Consider the following 23,217-nt stretch of genomic DNA (forward strand, 5'->3'; position numbering starts at 1 on the left):
TTAATTTTTGCACGATGAGAGGAGTTTTGCCCCGTGTATTTCCTCAACAATACATGCACTGTGTCACTCTCACGGGAAAAGTCGGATTTTCATGCCCACTCTTCAATTTATTTAAAACCTTATAAATCTCAAACCAATACATTTCATATCAATATAAAGTTTCTTTTCTTATTTATATTTGAATTATTCTAGGGGAATGATATTAAAAAATGGAACAACCGTGAAAAATAAAAAGGTAGTTTTGTCAATTCTATGTCACGTCCTCTAGTTAACTAAAACCTCATAAATGTGCAACTATTAAAGTTCTAATAAATGTAATTTTCTCATAAGTGGCTAAATTTCTTACTTATAATATCATACTTTATTTTATTTTACTTTATACATAAACTTGGTTTTAACATTCCCACTCCTCCATTCTATTTTAAACCTTATTAATGTAAATCGCAATTAAATAGTTTATAAATGTAAATGTATTTATATATGGTTATTAAATGCTAAAAGACCTTACATACCAAAAAATTATATTGGAAAATCATATATGCATGCATACATGCACATGGATATTTTTTAAAATTAAGTAAATAGCATGTTCTACGCGGGAGAAAAATTCATTTAAAATTCCTGCCTTATATGGATTTTTTTTAATTAATTTTCCAGCAGTTGTACTTGTGAGGGAGAAGGTACATAAGGCGCGCGCTCTTTTCATCCCATAAACTATTAGTCACAAAAGCACATAATCTCTTGCATGAATCATGTTCTCTCATAAGGTTGTATTATTTTTCATTCAACAACTAATCAAAAATTTAAGAAAGTAAGGAGTGCCATTATCAAAACAAGTGAGTGCATATAACAGCACTCCTTGACCAAAATAAAACTAAACGGGGATCATTTTCGCAGTGCTCGATCACTTGTTCACATTCATCAAGAAGGCCTTCCACATTGAGACCCCTCTTTCACATTCATCCTACTTTTCTTTTAAGGTGTTTTTACAAGGGAGTTCCCATTGACGGTACTTCACGGTCGGGCATCATATAAAAACTCTTAATAAGATAAGGACATTTTTAAAATAATGTAAAATGATGGGCTTAGTTATAATTTCCAAGTTCACGAGGATATTGTATAATGCAAAAGGTTCATGAACTTTCTTATAAAACTCTTTTCCTAACTCCAATAATCTCTCATGCCATCACATGAAACGTACTTTGGAGAGAGTTGAAGTTAAAATATATAGGAACCAGGGGTGCAAATGTCGAACCATCTCAATTAAAAAACTACCAACAACAAGGAAACTAACTATTACAAGAAAACTACAACAAATATTAAAACCTCAACTAATGTGCAAAAGATACAATCATGGTTTTAAATTTCAGTTTCGGTACCGGTTTCAGACCCTACCGAAAACGAAATTTCAAAATTTCGGTGGTAAAATATTAAATTAATTAAAAAAACAGGTTTTTGGGTAAATTTTCTGAATTTCGGACGAAATTTCGGCCGAAATAAAATACCATTTCGGGTATGTGACGTTTCAGTATCGGTCCCGACCGAAATCTGAAATTCTGGGTTTCGGTCGAAATTTAAAACCATGGATACAATTAGCTAACCATGTAGATTAAAAAACTACCAACATGAAGAAAATTAACAATCAAAAGGAAACTATACAAAATCTTAAAAACTCAACCAATGTTCAAAGTATCTGTTTGCAGTTTATCATTTAGGGCCACTAATGTAGGGAGTTTCGGTTCACAATATGATAAAAATGTACTCTATATCACAATATAGACATGTATAATGACTTGGTATATAAAAATATGGTAAAATACCAAGTAATTACAAAGCAATCTGAATTTACAGATGGATGCATGGTAGTCTAAAATCTATTGATCCAGTATGTGGCCTTACAGTCCAAAATACTATTTCTCTCTTCATCTCCTCATATAATTTTTTCTGTAGAGGAAGAACATAAAAAATAGAAAAAAAAAATCGGATTCAATCGTCATAAATCAGGTTAAATGGGCAAAAATTAGGGTTGAGTTGGCAAAAATCAGGTTGAATAGGTAAAAATTGGGTTAAATCAAAAGGCTGGATTGAGTGGGTAAAAATCAGGTTGAATCGTCAAAAAAGTCCGGCTAAATCAGTAAATTTTCAAATTTTTAGATATTCAACCTGATATTTACCAATTCAAACTGAATTTTCCATTTAAGGTGATTATTTTTACTGATTCAACCCAATTTTTGGCCAATTGGACTCGATTTTTACCTTTATAACCTGATTTTTTTAACCAATTCTTTATTCTTCCCCTTTCATTTTCTATTTCTGTTTAAGATTTTTCAGATTTTTTTTCATCTTGTTGTTGTTGTTAGGATAATTTGAAATATATTTTGACTTATTCTTCACAGAGACACACGAAGGCTTCTAATTTTATTAAATCGGGAAAATAGAATTAGAAATTCAAAAAAATGAAGAACACAAGAATTAGAAAACAAGAAAAAAACCTAAAAGTTACATGAAGGACTCTCATTAGGTTTTTATCAACAAAGACTAGGTTTACCATTAGAAGAAAATCAAAGTTTTCCTAATGCGCATCTTTCTTTTTAAGCATGGTCAAAACCACTTATTGCCCAGAACGCGCCCAACTTATTTCTCAATTAGATAAAACGTCTTTAACTTGCTTAACCAGTGTTCTTATCGGAGAGATCGAGATCAAGATGAACGTAGCCATGTCGGTCCTTCACAGGCACGAGAGAATTGAAAGGTGGTGATGAGATTGTCAGAGAAATAAGACACCCACAACTATTTACAACTTGAATATGAATTAGGCAAACCACTATACATGTTTGTTTCGTAGATTAGCCGTCAATAACAGAAGAAATAGAAGTTGCAAGACCCGACAACTGCGGGGACTTGTTTAGCATTTCAAGGGTGATTCTGAGACCAACTGCCTGGCCAACAACTGATAGCCATGAGATCAAATATTGGTTGATAATCACATCCTTAATTGGCGTAGTGTGACCAAGAAATAGCAACTTCATCCAGTCACTAGTTCCACATGGGTGCAAGGTAAACCATGGTCGATTCAAGTAAGGATGTTCCTGTCATCAACATAGAAAAGAAAAGAGTTTGAAGGTTTTTCGGCAGTAATATGCAAATAGGGACGAGGAGTAAAGTGCAGGGATCCTAAAAATAAACAAATGCTTACAGCAGCTATCCAATACTCCACATTCTCAAAAGATATCTAATACAAATAATGTTATAAAAATGCAAGATAGAGTAATTTTCATAGATAAAAATAAATGAGCTATACGTCGGTGCCTGTGAGATACAAAAAACTAGCTAACACTCAACCAGTCATGTGGGCGAGGGGTATCTGGTTTTGAATTTAAAGTCTCAAGACACCAAGTTCATGTGTCTAGGTTACCATGGATTTTCAAGTAACCCATTAAAACCAGTATAAGAAAATACCACAACAGTAGCCGCAACTTAAATAATATGTTCAACTATTAAAAAAAAAGAACATAGAAATTAGTGTCCTTGATACCTGGGTTACAAACAAGAAGCCCCACAATCAGCAGATTGACAGATGTGGTGGCATGATTGATTGAACACAGGCCAGAATCATATATCTGAAATTGGTAGGATATTTCAATTCTCAAAACTCTCCATGAGCTTCCCCATTTCAAAAAGGCGTTGCTGAAGAAAAGAAGACTTTGGAAGTGGAGACGGATTCGGAGGAGGATTGGGAGGAAGTAGTCAGCAATCAAGAGACTGCTCAATCCAGAGACTCAATGGATGCAGACCTTAGCAGGAAAATTAAGAGTTGTCTGAGAAGGGCCGAACAGGATTCGGTGGATGAAAATGCGGAAATGGTGGATAAGAAGAAGCGAGCATCTCTGGAAGAATTTGGTGAAATGTCGAAAATGGGCAAAAACCTGGGAATTGGTTTTGAAGAGAAGGTGGAGAAGACCAAGGAGATGTTTCTAGATATTGAGAAGTGTGATGCGATAGAGAAGGGGAAGACGCCAGCTAGGGAGAGCAGGGAGCTAAAGGCTCTCAAGAAGTAAGGGGCTTTTATATTTCTCTGGTGCAAATGTTTTTTGGGGGTTTCTATGGTTTTTGTCTTGGAGTTCTTTGTTTTTCTAGAAGGGTTGTGGAGGTTGTTTGTGTTTTGTCTTTGTCTTGATGGATGGAAGGGAAGTTGTTGATGGTCTGGTTATAACAGCCTCTACGCTATTCAGAAAGTAGACGCTTAATGAGATTTTCTGAGCGTGCTTGAGGGACTTTTGGTCCTTTGCTGCTCAAGGATTTTTCCTCCGTTAAATCTTTATTTTTGCTAGGGTAAAAGGGTACATGAAAGGTTTTATTTATGAAATGTTTTTTACAAGCCTCTGGATGAAGATACTCTCGGTTTGGTGAAGTTGGTAATTGGGGGATATGCAAGCTCTCTTTGTAGTTTCTATGGATTTTTGGGATTAAGAACCTGCTCTATGCCCGTTTATATACTGTAATCAGGGGGACTCTTGGTACCCCTGTAACGACTTCAGTATATAAATATATTGTCACTTCTCAAAAAAAAAAATTCTCAAAACTCTAAATATTTCTATCATTTGATCTAACATGTTAGAAGTAATTCAGCGTTGATCCAGAGCCTCAAAATCTGCATCTGCCCTCAGTTCAAATAATCTAGTTTCAAATGATTTTTTTTATAATTAAAGATTCTTTTTTCGGTTTTCGTACAAAACAAAAGAGCTGACTACAAATGTACCTCAGCTGATATGGATCCCAAACAAAAGCCTGGGAACCTCAGCTCAAAGAAGTTACATAATTCTCAGCCCCAACCCTATCAGCTAAGGATAAGTGCGATTTAAATCAGACAGTGATGGGTAACATGAAAATGTACCTCCTGAGTCATGAATGTCCATTCCGCTTCCTTCAGCATTCTAGAAGAGTGTAAGGAGAGCTGTTTCTTGATGTCCTCAAATTCCAGAGGGTGTCCATCTACATAGAGCAGTTAGTATTGGATTGTTACTTCAGAAATGCATTTAATAGATTGTGCATGCTTTGATTTGTAGACATGCATACCACATCGATACCCACGGCAATAAAGCACAGGGACCCTATAAGAAGGGCTGTATACTATATGGAAATCATAGATATGGGCTTCTTGATCGTGACTTTGAACCTAGCAAACAGAATTAAAAATCATGATCGTTTTGTCAATAGAAATGAAAAGAATGGGAACGTGAATATCATATCATAGCAAATTTGAACAGTAATAATATAAAGAACCTACAAACACAAGAAAACATGTCATGTAGAACTAGAAGATAGTTTAACCCAGTCATTTCAGGATAGTATGTAAATGGTTGAAGTGGAAACAAGAACTGCAAATCCGATAAGAGGAACGGCGAGAGAAATGAGAAATGTCGAAAACCATATGGGAAACGTTCAAGAACCACAAGGGTTACCTCTATGGAACTCTAGGGATATCAAAGAAATTTGTTTCCCAACTTTACCGAAGTAAATTTGCTTCCCTCTTTCCCAAAATTAATGCATTACCCAATTTTCTCTTTTTTGGGATAAGCTTGTGTCCATGTTTCTTGGGTAGATGTTTTTCTCACCATGGCGATTGGTGCCTACTCTCGAGAGTCATTATGGCTCTAGTAGCTCATTTCGATCTTGAGTTACATCAAATGGACGTGAAGACTGTTTTCTTGAATGGTGACTTGCTCGAAGCAGTCTATATAACTCAACTCTAAGGTTTTTGGGTTAAGGGCAAGGACCACCATGTCTTTAGACTTAAGAAGTCGATATATGGATTGAAGCAGGCTTCAAGACAATGGTATCTAAAGTTTCATGAGATAATTTCAAGTTTTGGGTTTAAAGAAAACGTTGTAGATCAAAGCATCTATCTTAAGACTAGTGGGAGCAAGTTCATCTTCCTAGTGTTATATGCAAGGTTTTAAATTTCGGTTTCGGAATGCGTTTCGGTACTCACCGAAACCGAAATTTCGTTCGAAATCCCACGAAAGCAAAAAAAAGTAATATTTTATCCCGCCTGAAATTTCAGACGAATTACTGAAATTTTGGTAATTTCGCCCGAAATTTCAGGGAAATATTAAATAATTAATAAAATATAGTTTTTAACGTGATTTTCCTACAATTTCGGACCAAAATTTCAGATTTCGGTCGAAATTTAAAACCTTGGTTATGTGTAGATGACATATTGCTTGCAAGTAGCAATTTAAGCATGTTGAACGAGACCAAACAATTTCTCTCGCGAATTTCAATATGAAAGATCTTGGTGAGGCATCCTATGTGATAGGAATCGAGATACATAGAGATAGGACACGAGGCTCGCTGGGGTTATCACAAAAGGCCTATATTGAAAAGGTTGTTAAGAGGTTCAGAATGGATAAGTGCTTCGCTAGTCCGGCCTCTATTGTTAAGGGTGATGTATTCAGTAAGTTACAAAGTCCAAAGAACGTATTGGAGCGGGATGAGATGAAGGACATCACATATGACTCGGCAGTTGGGAGCCTTATATACGCTCAAGTCTGTACCCGCCCAGATATTGCTTTTGCTTTTGTTGTTGGTATGCTTGGGAGATACCAAAGTGATCTAGGACTAGAACATTGGAATACTGCCAAGAAAGTTATGCGTTATTTGAGAGGAACCTCAGATTTTATGCTCACATATAAGAGGTCAGAAAGTCTTGATGTTGTTGGCTATTCTGATTCCGATTTTGCTGGTTGTCGGGACACCCGTAGGCCCACCTCTGGATACATTTTCATGCTTCTAGGAGGACCAACATTATGGAGGAGTGTTAAGCAGCAGTTGATGGCTTCATCCACTATGGAAGCTGAGTTTATTGCATGTTCTGAAGCTTCAGCTCATGCTTTGAGGTTGTGGTATTTTGTGTCGAGGCTTCAATTGGTAGACTCTATTGAGAGGCCACTAAAGTTGTTTTGTGACAATTCTGCTACAGTATTCTTTTCCAAGAACAATAAATCTAGAGACGGTTCGAAGCACATTGATTTGAGATATCTTGTTCTGACGAAGAAAGTTCAGGATCAGTGTGTGTATGTGGAGCACACAAGTACCGTACTTATGTTGGTAGATCTCTCGGCTAAAGGCTTGTCACCAAAGCTCTTCAGAGAGCACGCAACGCGCATGGGATTGGTGGACAATTTTGATAGCCTTTCATAGTGGGAGTCTGTATTAGATGGCTACATACTTTGCTGTGATCACATTTATTTTGGGTTATTCTGATTCTGACATTATGGTTATTTATCTGCTACTCTAATATTTTGTGCACATTATTGTGAGAAGCAAACCGTCTGATGATTGTTTTTGGCCATGTTTACACAAGTGAATGTGCATGTTCATGATGGTGAAAGTACTAATAATATAATTGTGGGTTCGGCTATTGGATCGAAATTGAGATCTAATGGTTACATTGTTTGTTATTAGTGGTTTCACTGAACGGAAATTAAGAAAGATAAGCAAGTAACAAATACCACTATGGAAAGATCCTTGTGTTAGAATTGGAGATTTTCGCAAGCCAAGTGGGAGAACATTAGGATAAAATCCTGACCATGGTGGCCTTTGCGGAAATCTACGGTCAAGATCTAAAGTTGCTTTTGGTGTTTGGAAACAACTTAACTACTCTCTTTTTAAGATAGAACGAGAGTCTTTGGGCTTATATTAATAAGGGAAAACCCCAAATCCATTCATCCAACCCTAAACCCTTTCTTTTGGTCCCTAAACCCCAAATATTTTCGAGTAAATACCACTTGTAGATCCATCCCTCTTCCAAAACACACAAAAAAAACCAAGAAAACCCAAAAAGATCCCTTCTTGTACATTCTTTTTCCCTCTTTTCTCCATCCAACTCTTTCTTTTCTTTTCTTTTTTTTTGGTTCTTTCTTCATAAATCTTGTTCTTTCTTCTCCTATATTCATTCTTTTTCTTCTTTCTTGTTCCTTTCTTGTTATTCCCGTTCGAAATCCCTAAATCCAATTCTTTTCTAAATCTTAATACATTGTTGTGATCTTTCTAGTTTCCTAACCCACTCCTTTATGGTTTAAATCTTTCCTTTATTTCTCTTTTGGAAACCTCTCCCTATCCACTCCATCCTACTCTTTGTTTTCCTTCCCTATATTCGTTGTATTCTATGGACTTTATCTTGATCTCAAAGGTGCACACCAAGTGTTTGGTGAAATGTCCAAGAGAGATGATGTGCCTTGAAGTGGTTCTTTTCGTTGCAAGTTGAAGGCCGTCGGCCTTAACTTGAGGGGGAGTGTTGGAGTGTTGTCTTGTAGTTGTTGTAGTCTTGTTGTTCCACATGGAGTTCCTTGTTGGTGCTCCTTTGTTGGTGGTTGTTCTTCCTATTACGTTTTGTCGTCGTCTTCGGGTTGGTGTAGTATCGTCCTCCTTGTTGGAGTGTTGTCAGGTTTCCATCGTTGGTTCATTGGTTGGTTGGTTAGTTGCTTCTTTGCATTGTTAGTTGTTGGTTCTTCGTGTTGTTTGTTGTTTCCTTCCGCTTGATGTTTGTTGGTGTGTTGTTGGTGACTCCAGTTGATGTTCTTTCACCATTTCTTGTGTTCTTGGTTAGTTGCTCCTTCTACTTGTTGGTTGGTTCTTTCACTGTGTTTCATGTTGTTTGTTGTTTCCTTCTACTTGTTGTTAGTTGGTACTCTAATCCCAAAACCTAAATCTTTCCATTCCCTCACTTTTGAATTCTCCTTTGGGAAGAAATCTTCTTCCCAGATCCCTTTTAGCATCCCTAAAATCCTATCTCCATCCAAAACCCCAAATCCATCCATCCAAACCCTAACACTTCCTTTTGGGTCCCTAGACCCCAAATCTTTTCTTGGAAATACCATTTGTAGATCCATCCACCCTCTAAAACAAAAAAGACAAAAAAACCCAAAAAGATCCGTTCTTGTATCTTCTTTTTTTCTCTTTTCTCCATCCAAATCTTTCTTTTCTTTTTCTTTTCTTGTTCTTTTTTGCTCTTTCTCTATAAATCTTGTTCTTTCTTCTCCTAAATTCTTCTTTTTCTTCTTTCTTGTTTCTTTCTTGTTATTCTTGTCCTAAATCTATAAATCTCTTTCCGTTTTGTCAATCGATACCCTTGTTGGGTTCTTTCCCTTTCTTTTCAGCATCTTAGTCCATACTTGTGTTCTTTCTAGTTTCATCTCCTAAGAGAGGTGTTGTTCCTTGATTGTGTTCTTTTCGTTGCAAGTTGAAGGCCTTCGGCCTCAACTTTAGGGGAGTGTTGAATACCCCATGTAGTCCCATGGATGGAGTGTTGTCTAGTGTTGTCTTTTCTTGTGTTGTCTTCTTGTTGTTATCTCCGAGCTCATGTAGTCTCGCCCAAGGGGGAGTGTTGTTGGTGATGCCTTTATGTTCTCTATCCTTCTTGTCGTGGTTGGTTGGTGGTTTGTAGGATTGGTTGGTTCCGTCTTAGTGTTCTTCGTTAGTTCCATCCACACTTGGTGTTTCCTGTTAATTGCTTCTTCGCATTATTACTTGTTTCCTTCCTCTTGGTGTTTGTTGGTGTGTTGTTGGCGTTTCCTTTTATGTTGTTCACCATTCTTTTGTTGGTAGTTCGTTGGTGACTTATTTGTGTGTTGATGGTGGTTTGTTGGTGGTGGTGATTTGGAGTTGGCGTATGTGCTTGTTTTTTGTGGTGATTGGTTGTTGGTGGCGTTTATAGTGGGTTTGTAGTTGGTATTGGTGGTGGTGTGTCGTTGGTGGATGGTTGGTGTTGTCGGTATTGGACGTTGTTGGTGATTTTCTTGATGATGCGTTGTTTGGTTGGTTGGTTGGGTTGGTTGGTTTGTTGGTTGGTTGGTTGTTAGTTTGTGATCATCTTTGGTTGGGTTGCTTTTAGTTGTGGTTGGTTTGTTGGTTGGGTTGATCGTGATTGAAATCATAGTTATTGTGGTTGGTTGTTGGTTGGTTGGTTGTAGTTGGTTCTTGGTTGGTTCCTTCCGCATCGTGTTTGTTGATGCTTCTACATGGTGAGTGTAATTTATTGGCGTAGTTTTATGCCTTCGTTGTTGTTGTAGTGGCTTGCATTGCAATCCACCTTGCTAGTGCTTCTACACTTGTGTAGTTGCCTTGCGTAGGTTTACGCATTTGTTGTCGTTGTAGTGGTTTGCATTTCAATCCACGTTGTTAGTGGCGATATGCCCGGTCGGTAGCGTTGCTTCCGACCTTGTTGTTAGTGGTGGCTATATTCGGCCTCATTGTTGTCTAGGTGACGTGTTGTTTGGCCATCGCTGGTTGGTTGTCATGCGCTCATTTGTTGAGCGCTAGTTGTTGATCGTTGTTGTGATGGTTAATTTTCTATCGCCCTGTTTGTTGGTCGGTCGTTGGCTCCTCACCCTTTTGGTGGTAGGAGTTCTTCTATCGGCGATGTGATGTTCCGCTGATGTCTACTCGTGGTGTTTCGCTGTTGTTCGTTGTGCGCAGCTTTGGTGTGCCTATTTTTTGCTCGTTGGATCGCTGGAGACACCTCCATTGCTCGTTGGTATGCGGATTTGTTCGATGTGCTCTCATTCAGGGGGAGGCCCTGTTGTGATCGCACTCGTCGTAGTATTGCTTCAGGAGGAGCTATTATTTTTTTGTAGTTGTTGCTCTCGCCATTACACTCATTGTGGCCGTTTTGATGTGATCCGACTGTTGGAGCATCATTATTGCGCTTTTAGATTGTCATTTTTGCTTTTATTATTGGTCATTGGATTTACCTATTGGTTATTTAGTATGCCTAGATGTGGGGGTTGTCCACATCATCTAGGGCCCATTTTTGCACCCACCACTCACCCTTTTTATTTTATTTATCTACTTTTCCATTTATACCCCTACTTATCACCTTGTTTTATGTTATTACAGGAGGGGTATGTTGGTCCTTTCACTTGGAGAATTGCTAGCAAAAGATTATAAATAAAGGGTGGATGAAAGAGAGCCCTAGTTTTTTAAGAAGAATATTTGAGAAAACCTAAGAGGCAAAAGGTAGCCATCTCCCCCTCTCTCTCTACCTTTCTCTCATCTCTCTTTCTCCCTCTCCCACGTCTTTTCACGTTCTCTCTCTCTCTCTACCTCTCTCACGTCTCTCTTTCTCCCTCTCTCACGTTCTCTCTCTCCCCTTATCTCTCTCTCTCTCTCTCTCTCTCTCTCTCTCTCTCTCTCTCTCGCGTTCCCTCTTTCTCTCTCTAGTTCTCTTGATCTCTCTCTTCCTTCACTCGTTTGATCTCCTCTTTCTCTCTATCCCCTTTTTCTACCCTCACTCACTCTCTCATGGCCATTTCACCTCACTTCTTGGAGGCCTTTTGTTGTCCGGTATTTGGAAATGCGATCACGGGCTTCTCCATCATCACCTTGGACCTTTTCTAGTAAGATCTACAAGTGGAAAGGCTGCTGCGTTTTCCAGGTAATATTTTTCTATATTTTCAGCTATGTTACGACCCTTTATCCTTTAGAAATCCTTAGTAACATCCCTAGTTAACTACTTTAGGATATTTTGAGCCTTTGCCATTCTCTCATCAACATTTGGGCCCTAGATCTTTATTTTTGTTTGTGGACAGCAACTTATCAGGGAATAAAGTTAGATGTTTGAACCTTAAAATCCTCTTCTTTTTACATTACTAAAGTTATTTTATGCATTTATGCTTAGGATAGAATGTTTTCCCAATCATGAGTTCTCTTTAAAGCCATTTGTTGACTCTTTAAGTTGCAATTAATCATCTTTTAGTGCTTGTTCATTTAATTTGGGATGTGGATATGCCTATATGAATGTGACAGTTTCGTCCCATTGAGCTCCTAAAATCCTGGTAGTTATTCGCGAGCCTTCGGGTTTGCACCAAAGTGGTATCAGAGCCTAGAGCTCGTAATCTTATTCGTGTCCATGGTCACACGCCATCTCGGCATTCCTTGCATCCATATAGGGTTTAGCTTGTCTAGTGCACACCAAGTGTTCGTTAAAAGTCCTAAAAGAAACCTTCTTTCATTGTGAGTCCTGGTTAGTTTTCCTAGTGCACACCAAATGTTCGGTTAAATTCCTCATAGAGTCTAGATTAGTCAGCCGTGTCATGTAGGGCATCTTTAGGTCATAATGTCAATCTAGGTAAGTTCTTAGTCATCCAGCGTAGAGTTTTGCCTAGTTCCTACATTTCCGATTCGTTTTTCCATGGCACATAGGGCCAACGCTCCTGCACGGGGCCGTGGCCGTGGCCGGGGTCATCTGCAGCCCAGAGGAGCCTAGCAGCAACAAACCCAAGATACACTAGACCAACAGGTTCAGATGATGGCTGCGATGAGTGCAACCTTAGAGAGGATCAATACCCATCTAGGGATACCACCTACAGGGCCAGTCGCTCCTCTTCAACCACAGCTTCCTTTGTCTCCCACTACCACAGGTGGTGAGCATGATCGTCGAGATCCAGATCTAGAGGGTTTCTCAGACGGACTATCAGATCAAGATGATACCTACGATCCAGATGAGGAGCAGGGCCAGTCCCAGGATGGGTCCCACCCACATTTTGAGGATAGATTGGTTAGAGCCTTAGAGCGTTCACTAGATTATGGCGTCAGGGTAGATATCGGGAATTTCCAGGGTCATCTCGATCCCGATGAATTATTCGATTGACTCGAGAGCGTCGATAATTTATTCGAATGGAAAAAGCTCCCCGAGGACAAAAAGGTTAAATTTGTGACCACGAAACTGAGGGGTTCTGCCCTCGTTTTGTGGAAACAAGTGCAAGTCAGGAGAGTTTAGCATGGTAAGCGCAAAGTTGAGACTTGAGAAAAGATGAAAGGAAAAATGAAAAGTAAATACCTCCCAGCCGATTTCAGGTCAGATCTCTACCAGAGATTGTTGGAACTTCGGCAAGGTGCAAGATCCGTGAGGGAATACATAGAGGAATTCCACCTTTTGACCGCTCGCAACAGTATCGTAGAGGATGATGAGCAGGCAGATGCTCGATATGTTCGCAATCTAAAGTACTAGATTCACGATGTCATTTCCTTTCACACTATTCTTACGGTGGACGAGGCTCACGTCTAGGCTTGAAAGCCGAGAAATAGCCCAGCGCTCTCAGAAGCGAGACGCATCTCGATCCCAGCCTAGCTCGTCTGGCCGAGGGACCACAGTCGTTCAACCACCACCCACTCCCCCACCTCAGAGTACGGCTGTGAGGCCCCCTCAGGGTGATACGGGTGCTGGACGTGGACTCCTTGGACCCAGGCCACAGAACGATGCCATTAAATGTTTTAAGTGTGGTGTTATGGGGTCATCGATCAGCAGAGTGCCCACATAGAGCCTTCATTCCTCAGAACACCTTAGCAAAGCCAGTACATGTTGAGGATGAGAAGGAACCTGTGTAGCGATGAGGGTCTCCTCGATGATGTCCCCCTCGAGGATGATACAAGAGAGCATGTGGTTACCCTTGATGGAGACCAGAACTTCGATACACTTATTATTCATTGGGCCATGATATCTCCTAAAATGCCAAATACTGAAAAATGGTTGCGAAGCAACATTTTCCACACTACATGCACATCAGGGGGGAAAGTTTGCACCGTCATTGTTGATAGTAGGAGTACGGAGAATTTGGTTTCCCAGTTGATGCTCGATAGGCTCAAATTAAAGACTGAAAAGCATAATCGACCTTACAACATCGCATGGTTTAAAGGAGGAGCCGAAGTGCCCGTCACACACCGCTGTCTTGTGAACTTTTCCATTGGAAATGTTTACAAAGACGAAGTTTGGTGCGATGTGGCTCCTTTAGAGGTGGGTCATATTCTGCTGGGCCGCCCCTAGCAGTATGATAGAAAGACCTCCCATGACGAGGAGAAGAATACGTACTCCTTTGTGAAAGACGGTATTCACATCACTTTAAGTCCTGCAAATGATCCCCCTAAACCGTCTAAGAATGTGTCAAAACCTCGTGAGTCAGTTAAAGAGGGTGTTTAACCCAAAAGTAAGTCGTTGGCACTATTCCTCACACGTTTTCCGTTTAAGAGCACTCATCAAAGCACAGGCTCTGTCATAGGTTCCTCTGTTATCGAGACTACTAGTAGTCGCAAGTTCAGCATTGTCCTTGATTATAGGTTCCTAGATGTGTTTTGTTTCATGTCCATTTGTGTCGCTAGGGTCCCAAATGTGTCACTTATTTGGAAAATTCTACGGAGCATAATGGATACCAATCTTCAATTCAGTAGTGCTTGCCATCCTCATTTAAATGGTCAAACAGAAGTGGTTAATCGCAACTCAAGTGATTTAGTAACATGTTTAGCTGGCGAGAGACCCCTTCAATGGGATTTGATTCTACCTCAAGCTAATTTTGCATATCATAGTTCTATTATTAGAGCCACAGGTAGATCATCCTTTGAGACTATTTGTGACATTTTCATTCATCACCTACTTGACCATACCCACATCCCTTACTGTAGACGTAGCAGTGTTGAAGCAGAGGATTTTGCTCAGCACATCACTGAGCTACAACAAGAGGTGTTGGAGCGGTTTCTTGCGCGCATTGAGGCATATGAGACAGTCATAGATCAGTATCGCAGAGAGCGGGATTTTAGTACGCATGGTTTGCTGATGATATATTTCCGATGTGAGCGACTTCCGGGCAGAGTAGACTTTTCAGAGCATGGTCCAGGCGACATGCGTACATTACTATTTCGAGTCACTACTTCTTCAGAGGCGCAGATTGATGATACATTTGACATACAGACGATAGGTGCCTACCACGGGACACACGGGCGATATTTTGTTCGATGGTAGGGCCGTTTCCAGCTCGGCGCAGATTTGACTCGACGGAGTCGAGTTCTTCCCGCCCGGGGAGAATTGATGTGATCCGACTGTTGGATCATCATTATTGCGCTTTTGGATTATCATTTTTGCTTTTATTTATCTATTGGTTATTTAGTATGCCTAGATGTGGGGGTTGTCCACATCATCTAGGGCCTATTTTTGCACCCACTACTCACCCTTGTTTTATTTTATTTATCCACTTTTCCATTTATGCCCCTACTTATCACCTTGTTTTATGTTATTACAGGAGGGGTATGTTGGTCCTTTCACTTGGAGAATTGCTAGCAAAAGATTATAAATAAAGGGTGGATGAAAGAGAGCCCTAGTTTTTGAAGAAGAATATTTGAGAAACCCTAAGAGGAAAAAGGTAGCCATCTCCCCCTCTCTCTCTACCTTTCTCTCATCTCTCTTTCTCCCTCTCCCACGTCTTTTCCCTCTCTCATGTTCTCTCTCTCTCTCTCTCTCTCTCTCTCTCTCTCTCTCTCTCTCGTTCTCTTGATCTCTTTCTTTCTTCACTCGTTTGATCTCCTCTTTCTCTCTATCCCCTTTTTCTACTCTCACTCACTCTCTCATGGCCATTTCACCTCCATTCTTGGAGGCCTTTTGCTGTCCGGTATTTGGAAATGCGATCACGGGCTTCTCCATCATCACCTTGGACCTTTGCTAGTAAGATCTACAAGTGGAAGGGCTGCTGCGTTTTCCGGGTAATATTTTTCTATATTTTCAGCCATGTTACGACCCTTTATCCTTTAGAAATCCTTAGTAACATCCCTAGTTAACTACTTTAGGATATTTTGAGCCTTTGCCATTCTCTCATCAACATTTGGGCCCTAGATCTTTATTTTTGTTTGTGGACAGCAACTTATCAGGGAATAAAGTTAGATGTTTGAACCTTAAAATCCTCTTCTTTTTTACATTAATTAAGTTACTTTATGCATTTATGCTTAGGATAGAATGTTTTCCCAATCATGAGTTCTCTTTAAAGCCATTTGTTGACTCTTTAAGTTGCAATTAATCTTCTTTTAGTGCTTGTTCATTTAATTTGGGATGTGGATATGCCAATATGAATGTGACAGTTTGGTCCCATTGAGCTCCTAAAATCCTGGTAGTTATTCGCGAGCCTTTGAGTTTGCACCACCTTTGCTCTGTTTTGTTATGTATTTCACTATGTATTCACCACACCAACTTGAGGGGGAGTGTTGTACCGAGCTAGCTGTGTGTATGAGATGATTATCTTTCTGGTTGTATGGGTTTTATAGTTGTTTGTATGGGTATTGTAGTTTTCTTTGTACCAAGCTAGAGTTCCATAGTATATACACTCCAGCTTGAGGGAGGGTGTTAAGGAGTGTGTGAGGGTAGTTTAGTCATTACTTGTAGTATGAAGGGTAGTGTAGTCTTTGTACAAGGTTGCCCTACTTTGGGCCTATTTATACATTATTTACATGGGAAGACTCATTAGTGGAGACTCTCCATCTCTCCATTCCTATAGTTGTTTGTATGGGTATTGTAGTTTTCTTTGTACCAAGCTGGAGTTCCATAGTATATACACTCCAGCTTAAGGAGGAGTGTTAAGGAGTGTGTGAGCGTAGTTTAGTCATTACTTGTAGATGAAGGGTAGTGTAGTCTTTGTACAAGGTTGCCCTACTTTGGGCCTATTGATACATCATTTACATGGGAAGACTCATTAGTGGAGACTCTCCATCTCTCCATTCCTCTTCTTCTTCCTCTCTTACCTAATCTCATTTCCTAACAAAAACAAAGAAAATTGTATTATAAATGTCAAATTCAATAATAGAAACATTACCATGTAGAAAATTGCATTATTAGGGAAATCAGAAAATTCGAAATACAGTTGGGGTTCTAATAATTACTATTGCCGGGGGCCGTATTTTTCATAAGCTATTAGAGTATTAATTACCAGATATGCATTTGTCTACCTCCCCTACTCCTAGTCAAATGGCCTCCCCTACCCCTAGTCAAATGGCACTTGAAAAAAATTCAACTCTTTGCCCTTGTCCTACCCACGTTTCTCATGCACTAGGCTCTACACTCGATTGCCTGGCAACAAAAAAACCTAGAAACCTCCTATTGCCACTATCAAGCCAAGTCAGGTACTGCTGCCATTCCGCATCTGTCATTGTTGCCACTGCCACACTAGAGTCTATCGGGGGTGAAATCACCACAATGAGTTTTACGAAGAGACTGAAGAATGTTAATTGAATAGCATTATTGTTCACGTGTAGGCACTTTGAACAATTTTTCCTAAAAAGGTACTCTCTTAAGACTCATATCACTGTATTTTTTTTTTAAGTATTAGAAATAAGAGAGTACAAATTATCAGAAGTGGAACAATGTTGGTTCCTGGTCTATGCAATTAGATATAAGAGTTTTTTTTTTTTGAATGATGAGAGATAGAGAATATAAACTTATGAAGCATTAATTATTAGAGCCCCAGCTGTGTACTAGCAAGAAAGAGTGATACTAGGTCATATGGTTCTCCCTCACGAACATTTCCTAGTATATATATGGGATGTGCTAGCGTCCGTCGGAGAAGGCTTTTTGCGGATGGTCTGCTGCTGTGAGAGCAGCCACCTCATGAACGCTGGCAAATCTCTCTCTCTCTCTCTCTCTCTCTCTCTCTCTCTCTCTCTCTCTCTCTCTCTCTCTATATATATATATATATATATATATATATATATATATATAGTCATCCACCAAACATGCTTTACATCTCTCAATTGATCCATCAAAACAAATTTTCATAGACCCAACGACATCCTATAGCCATCTTTCACTCAGGAAGCGAAACAAGAAAAACAAAATCCCGGACACCACACTGCTTTAAGGCTTGTAATTCGTCTAACAGTCTTGTGCCAACAATGCACTGGAGAAAAGTGAAGAGAAAGGCACAAAATGGGTAAAACGTGGACCATACAGACCAGATTCAAGAACCAAATGAAATCACTCACAAAACCCACTAGAAAAGGGGTAAAATCTCCATGAGAGTTCACATAAAAGAAGGTTCCACTACTAGATTCTTAAATTGAATGGAATCCCGTAATTTTTTACCCCAAAAAGGGATTTCAGGGAGAAACTATGGAAAACGCACCTAAGATGTTTAGAAGCAAGACTGGATACTCAGCTCGGATGCCATGTTAAAGTTATCATGAGGACGACAGAATGCTTAGCTCTAATACTATGTTATTATTTTATATATGATATATACGTGTATATACACACACATTCCTGAGAAAAGAATATTGAAAAAATAATTCTAAATGATTAAAATGTCTTATATACATATATACACACATTCATGAGAAAAGAATATTGAAAAAATAATTCAAAATGATTAAAATGTCTGCAACATTTACATAAACCCTCAACAACAAATAATATATAGAAAAAAAATTCTATGAAGATGTTTAATATGATATAATTAACTGTGCACTTTCAAAAAAATGATATAATTCACTGTAACTCTCCAAGGCTTCTACTAACAACAAAGCAGGGATAAAAGTAACATAAAGTATACCAATGTGGCTTTATCAATAAGATCTTCTTCTCCGGAGAAACTTTCTTCAGTATGATGTTCCTGTAAGAGCAGTTATAAGAAATGAAAAAAATGAACTCATTGCACCACCTACATTTCCAATGTGTTACCACAAGTTACACACATTAGTAAATTGTTACAGGTCATAATATTGCTATGGAATTGCTATGACTGGCCTCATTAATGTCCAGATAATACACATTCTCAAGAGATAAGTATCCCACCACCTGCGAAAATAGAAAAGAAACAATGACACGAAACCATCAACAGTTTCAATATAGGACACAACTACGCCAAGAAGTGAGAGCTAGGAAAATGCGACTAACTTTATGTGAAGCGACCCAAGGTAATCTTGGACAAGGTATCCATGACCATGATGGGAGATTAGGATTGATGTCCTTCCACCTTTTAGAAAGGGCTCTGGCAGCAACTACGAAGTCATCTGAAGAGAGAGTTCCATCCCAAGCCCAGGAATTTTGCATGGTATGGTTGATTTAAGGAAAAAACTGTCATAGATTGAACATCCACAGTATCAGGTGATCCATACAAGTTAGGTGAATGAGAAAATCAAGAACCCAAGAATAGGCACCCAAGTTTCTTATTTGCAGATACTGAGTCAAGCTAAAATTCGAGCATATGAATCTCAATGACAGAACATAACAAAGAGATCAAATGTGAAAACAAGTAATGCAACCAAATGAAACATAACTTGGAAAAACCCAACAATCCTTCGATACCAAACTATCCAAGTCTGAATCATCAAAAGTACAATGTTATCCAAAATACAAAATGTATGCATCCTGGGTATGTTATTAAATGTATTATATAAAATTAACAACATGATTACCATACAAGGTGATGTGATTCATACAAGCATTACAATAACAAGAGAATGTGACTTGACATCCAAAAGTGTCAAGCAAACAGTATCTATATGATTAAAGATCATCCAAAGTCATTAAGATATTAAAATTACTACATTCAGAAAATCACAGATTTATTGCAGTTGCAGATACGTCTTTTACACTGTATATATAGGATTAAAGAGTCTACGTAATAAGATCAAAACAAACTAAATAATAAGACAATACAGGTTATGATAATTATTACACAAAAGAGATATTAGGTATCATCAACAAATGGCATGGGTTAATCTGGGAATGCTGTGGATTCATCCTTTACACTTAATACAGCATGATTTAGACAAAAGCATGAGACGCATGACTCAAAAATTAAGAGAGAAAGAAAGGGTTTTGTACCTGACAAACCTTGTTTAACAAATTGATACCATCTTCATGAATCACGAATACCAAATCAGGGTATCATTCATAATTCCAAAGTACGGCCAAGGTGTCACAAATGCATTGTGAATATGTCTCTTTACTTTACATTGAATCACTAGTGCATTTATATATAAATGATAAACTTTACTTAATTTGACAATTTTTGTTTGTTATTTGGTAACCATCTACAGATTATCCAAACCCATTCTTGCAAAAAAATAGAGAATCTCAACCATCAACATAGCTAGAGGCCTATTTACAAGTTACATCCCAGCCATTTATGTTTTTTCACAGAGGCCTATTTAGTATTTACAAGTTACATCCCAACCATTTATGTTTTTTCTCACATTGGGACGCATTGACTTAATATCAATGCTATCTGTATTACCATTTCAAAAAATATCTGTAATTTATTTATCCTTGTAATTTTCAGGAGGAAAATAACCACTTAGAGCTGTTCATGGCTGTCTGAATTCCAAAAAAACCTATCAACCACTTAGAGCTTACATGAATATTCAGGTCGCGTTCGGGGTATATGACAATGCCATAAATAGTAAACATCCATTTAAACATTCAAAATAATCATCCAAAAAACATCTCTTCCTTCTGTAAGCACAATGAGCATTAAATGTTCCTAATATGTAATGGCACTAAGCCTCGTTACACCCTGTCAACTGGCAACCCCTCAAAAGACAAATACTAACTTGGTGGGGCTAAACTCAAATTGAGTTTCCAAGGGCAAAATGGAGCTCTCTACATATTTCCAATAGAAATGAACAAGGCTCAAGCTCCATCTGACTAACATTAGAATGGATACATATTTCTTAGGATTAATGTAAACTGCAGTTACCGCAGAACTAAATAACCCACTCTTGTATACCTACGCCACTTGCTTCAAAGTAGATCCAAAGCTTTTACGCTATCAAATATGCAAAAGACCAATCACCCTGCAAACAGAAACAGAACCATAGATCCACCCTTTTGATCTCATCAATCATCTAACACTCCAATTTCAGGAATTGCCTTAAAACGCCTGAATCTTGCTCTGTGTGATTGACATTTTAATGGGATGGACAAAAACTATTGATGTATTATGTCCAATGCAGGCAGCTAAAGAACTCTGTTTCAGGTAACAACACACAATTAACCATTTCTCTTACTGGTTTATAGGATTTTCATTCTTAAATCCATCCTCTAACACAATTAGAGCAACTGAACTTCAAAACCCCATGTCACACTCGTGCCGATCTCATTCAGCATTCCTAACAGCTGCCATCTCCATCTCCTTCTTTACTTTTTCCCTCTTCAATCTTTCCTGCTCTGCACGCTCCCGTCGCCCTTCAGCCAACATTTCAACAAACTTCTCTTTGATTTCAAGCAGTGGATCTTTCTCAATCAATTCCCCCTTAACATACGCTTCCCTCAACATAGCTGTTTTAATCCCCCCTTTCAAAGACATATAAAAGATCCCCGAATGCCTAGTGAAAACGCTTGAAAAAGCATTCGAAAACCTATACTCCTCGCTGAACTTCCCCAATGTCGGAACAGGCATTCTCTTGAAAATCGAAAGAGAAAGCAACTCATGAAACACACCCACATTCCTCTTCTCCATCTCGGACGATGCTTGATCCAAATGAGACACATCCGAATAAGGCGATATGTATGGAAGCTCAATCCAATCTCTAACCCATTCCCTCATCTCCTTTCTAAGTAAAAACCCGGGAGGGAGACGAACATTAAACGAAGGCCTAACCCTAATCCCAGTCAAATTCGATTCTTCTTCCGCTCTCAATTCAACAACCGATTTCGCGAATTCATCGTTCCAAAAAACCAATTCCAAGAACGATTTTCCCTCTCCAGGACTACCCACAATCCGAAAATAATCCGAATATTTCGGTACTAAATTACATAAGAAATCATCAGGGAACCCAAAATCCCTCTTCACATGTACTAATTTATCAGCACTAACAACTCTATTCTTTGACATCATCAACAATTTACACAATTTAGCAACTAAAAGACTCTCATTCTCTTGTTTAATCCGATTTTCTTCATCGAGAAATCGTTGTAATCTATTGCTAACTCTAAGGAAAGGGACTGGTTGTGTTTTGGGTTTGATTTGATCGAGATAAAGATCGAATAAACCTGGGTTTCGATTGAGAAAAGTTCTGATTTTGATGGGGAGTCTTAATCTTTCTCTTCTTTTTTCAAGATATCGGAGAGGGATTACTTGTCTGGGTTCGTTTAAGACTTCTTTAACAACTTTGGAGCAGAGTTTCCATTGTTTATCGTTCTCGATTGCGTCATCTAATCGAGGGTCTTTTCTCCAGATTACTTTGAGGCTTGAAACTGGAGCAGATTGGGTGAGAGAAGTAAGACTGGAATCTATACATGTTGGGGATTTAGGGTTTGAAATTGAAGCTAAATTGGTTAGAGAAACATTAGGGTTTTTGAAATGGGATAGAGTTCGGTTCAGAGGCATACCTTGGGTTTTGGTATTTTGGATTCGATTGATAGAGGAGGAGAAGGAAATGGTGGAAGATGACGAGATGAGTAGCAAAATACCGCAGAAATAATTTTTGGGAAAAGTTTGGAAAGGAAAAATATTTCTAAAATTTCTTACCTTTTTTAACATGGAAAAAAGTAGGGCTGCAACTGGTCAGGCGGGTCAGGTTTTTTTAGAACCCTACCCTACTCGGGTTGGGTTTAGTTTCCTTTTATAAAACCCTAGATTCATAAACCTAACCATAGTTTCTCAGGTTGGTTCGGGTCGGGTTGGGATGACTAATTTCAAATAGGGAAATGATATATGCGCCAAGCTGTTTCGATAAACAGGCGCTCCACTTGTTTGTCGTGTAGTATTTAAAGGGATTTTAGAGGATATTACGGTTCTCAAAAAGCTATTTAAACCCTTTAAATACTACACGACAAACAAGTGGAGCGCTTGTTTATCGGAACACCTTGGCGCAGATATCATTTCCCTTTCAAATATTGTAGAAAACCATAAATTTTCACACCAAAAATCTCTAGATTTATATCATCAAGCGCATGAATTTAAGAATGAAACTATTTTTTCGCATCACAAACATGATAAACCCAATGAAAATGATTACATCAATTAATTAGAAAATAATTTGCCATGGTATCCAAGAGATATTTAATAAAGTCATACTGCACCTATAAGAGTCAAGTCAGGTTTCAGGTTTTTTCCTTTAAACTCTAGCCTACCCAAGCTTGAGTTGGGTTTTTCAACCTTAAACCCTAGCCAACCCAAGACCCATGATTTCTAAACCTGACCCGGGTTATTTTCGGTTCGGGTCGATGCGGTCCGGTTGCACCCCTAGGAAAAAGGTAACTCAACCATATTCAATTTTTATTCAGAGGGGCCTTCAATTTATGATGATATCCCTCTAAACCAATCCCAATGGAAAGGTAGGAAAAATTGGATTGGTAAGTAATACCTAAACATAATTATTTTATTTTCCTCTAAAATGTGGAAAGAAAAGTTTTTCTGAGAAAAAACTTCCATCAGATAAGTTTTTCTTGCAATCCAAACA

General features: G+C 38.7%; 2 protein-coding genes across 5 annotated transcripts; both read right to left on the reverse strand.

Annotated features, from left to right (window-relative positions):
• Positions 1-2,821: 2,821 nt before the first annotated feature.
• Positions 2,822-22,415, reverse strand: LOC143859988 (ubiquitin-like-conjugating enzyme ATG10). 4 transcript variants are annotated; one of them, XM_077370485.1, is made up of 7 exons: positions 20,541-20,676; positions 18,704-18,883; positions 18,554-18,604; positions 18,360-18,419; positions 5,077-5,176; positions 4,895-4,992; positions 2,822-3,089 (listed from the first exon to the last, which is right to left on the reverse strand). In XM_077370485.1, exons 2-7 carry the CDS (start codon positions 18,857-18,859, stop codon positions 2,847-2,849), a joined length of 708 nt encoding a protein of 235 aa, XP_077226600.1. In that variant the 5' UTR covers positions 18,860-18,883; positions 20,541-20,676; the 3' UTR covers positions 2,822-2,846. The 4 variants fall into 4 exon arrangements, with proteins under 4 accessions (XP_077226600.1, XP_077226601.1, XP_077226599.1 ...); XM_077370484.1 differs by lacking the exon at positions 20,541-20,676 and adding an exon at positions 22,284-22,415 and having other exon boundaries at positions 2,823-3,089; XM_077370483.1 differs by lacking the exon at positions 20,541-20,676 and adding an exon at positions 22,145-22,250 and having other exon boundaries at positions 2,823-3,089.
• Positions 20,203-22,219, reverse strand: LOC143859986 (Ubiquitin carboxyl-terminal hydrolase family protein). Its single transcript, XM_077370482.1, has one exon. The coding sequence runs from the start codon at positions 22,140-22,142 to the stop codon at positions 20,910-20,912; it is 1,233 nt and encodes a 410-aa protein (XP_077226597.1). The 5' UTR covers positions 22,143-22,219; the 3' UTR covers positions 20,203-20,909.
• Positions 22,416-23,217: the final 802 nt, after the last annotated feature.

The sequence above is a fragment of the Tasmannia lanceolata genome, unplaced genomic scaffold (assembly GCF_043159265.1).
Source record: "Tasmannia lanceolata isolate RefF3 unplaced genomic scaffold, GAP_Taslan_0.1 ptg000037l, whole genome shotgun sequence".
In the NCBI taxonomy this organism is placed as follows: Eukaryota; Viridiplantae; Streptophyta; class Magnoliopsida; order Canellales; family Winteraceae; genus Tasmannia; species Tasmannia lanceolata.

Bases quoted from the DNA above. Each gene is read 5' to 3' on its own strand.
- LOC143859988 (XM_077370485.1), bottom strand. From the start codon at position 18,859: ATGCAAAATTCCTGGGCTTGGGATGGAACTCTCTCTTCAGATGACTTC. The intron at 18,605-18,703 runs GTTAGTCGCATT...CTATTTTCGCAG, and splicing joins CTTGGGTCGCTTCACATAAA to GTGGTGGGATACTTATCTCT. The intron at 3,090-4,894 runs GTACATTTTCAT...TGTTGATGACAG, and splicing joins GGACATTCATGACTCAGGAG to GAACATCCTTACTTGAATCG.
- LOC143859986 (XM_077370482.1), bottom strand. From the start codon at position 22,142: ATGCCTCTGAACCGAACTCTATCCCATTTCAAAAACCCTAATGTTTCT.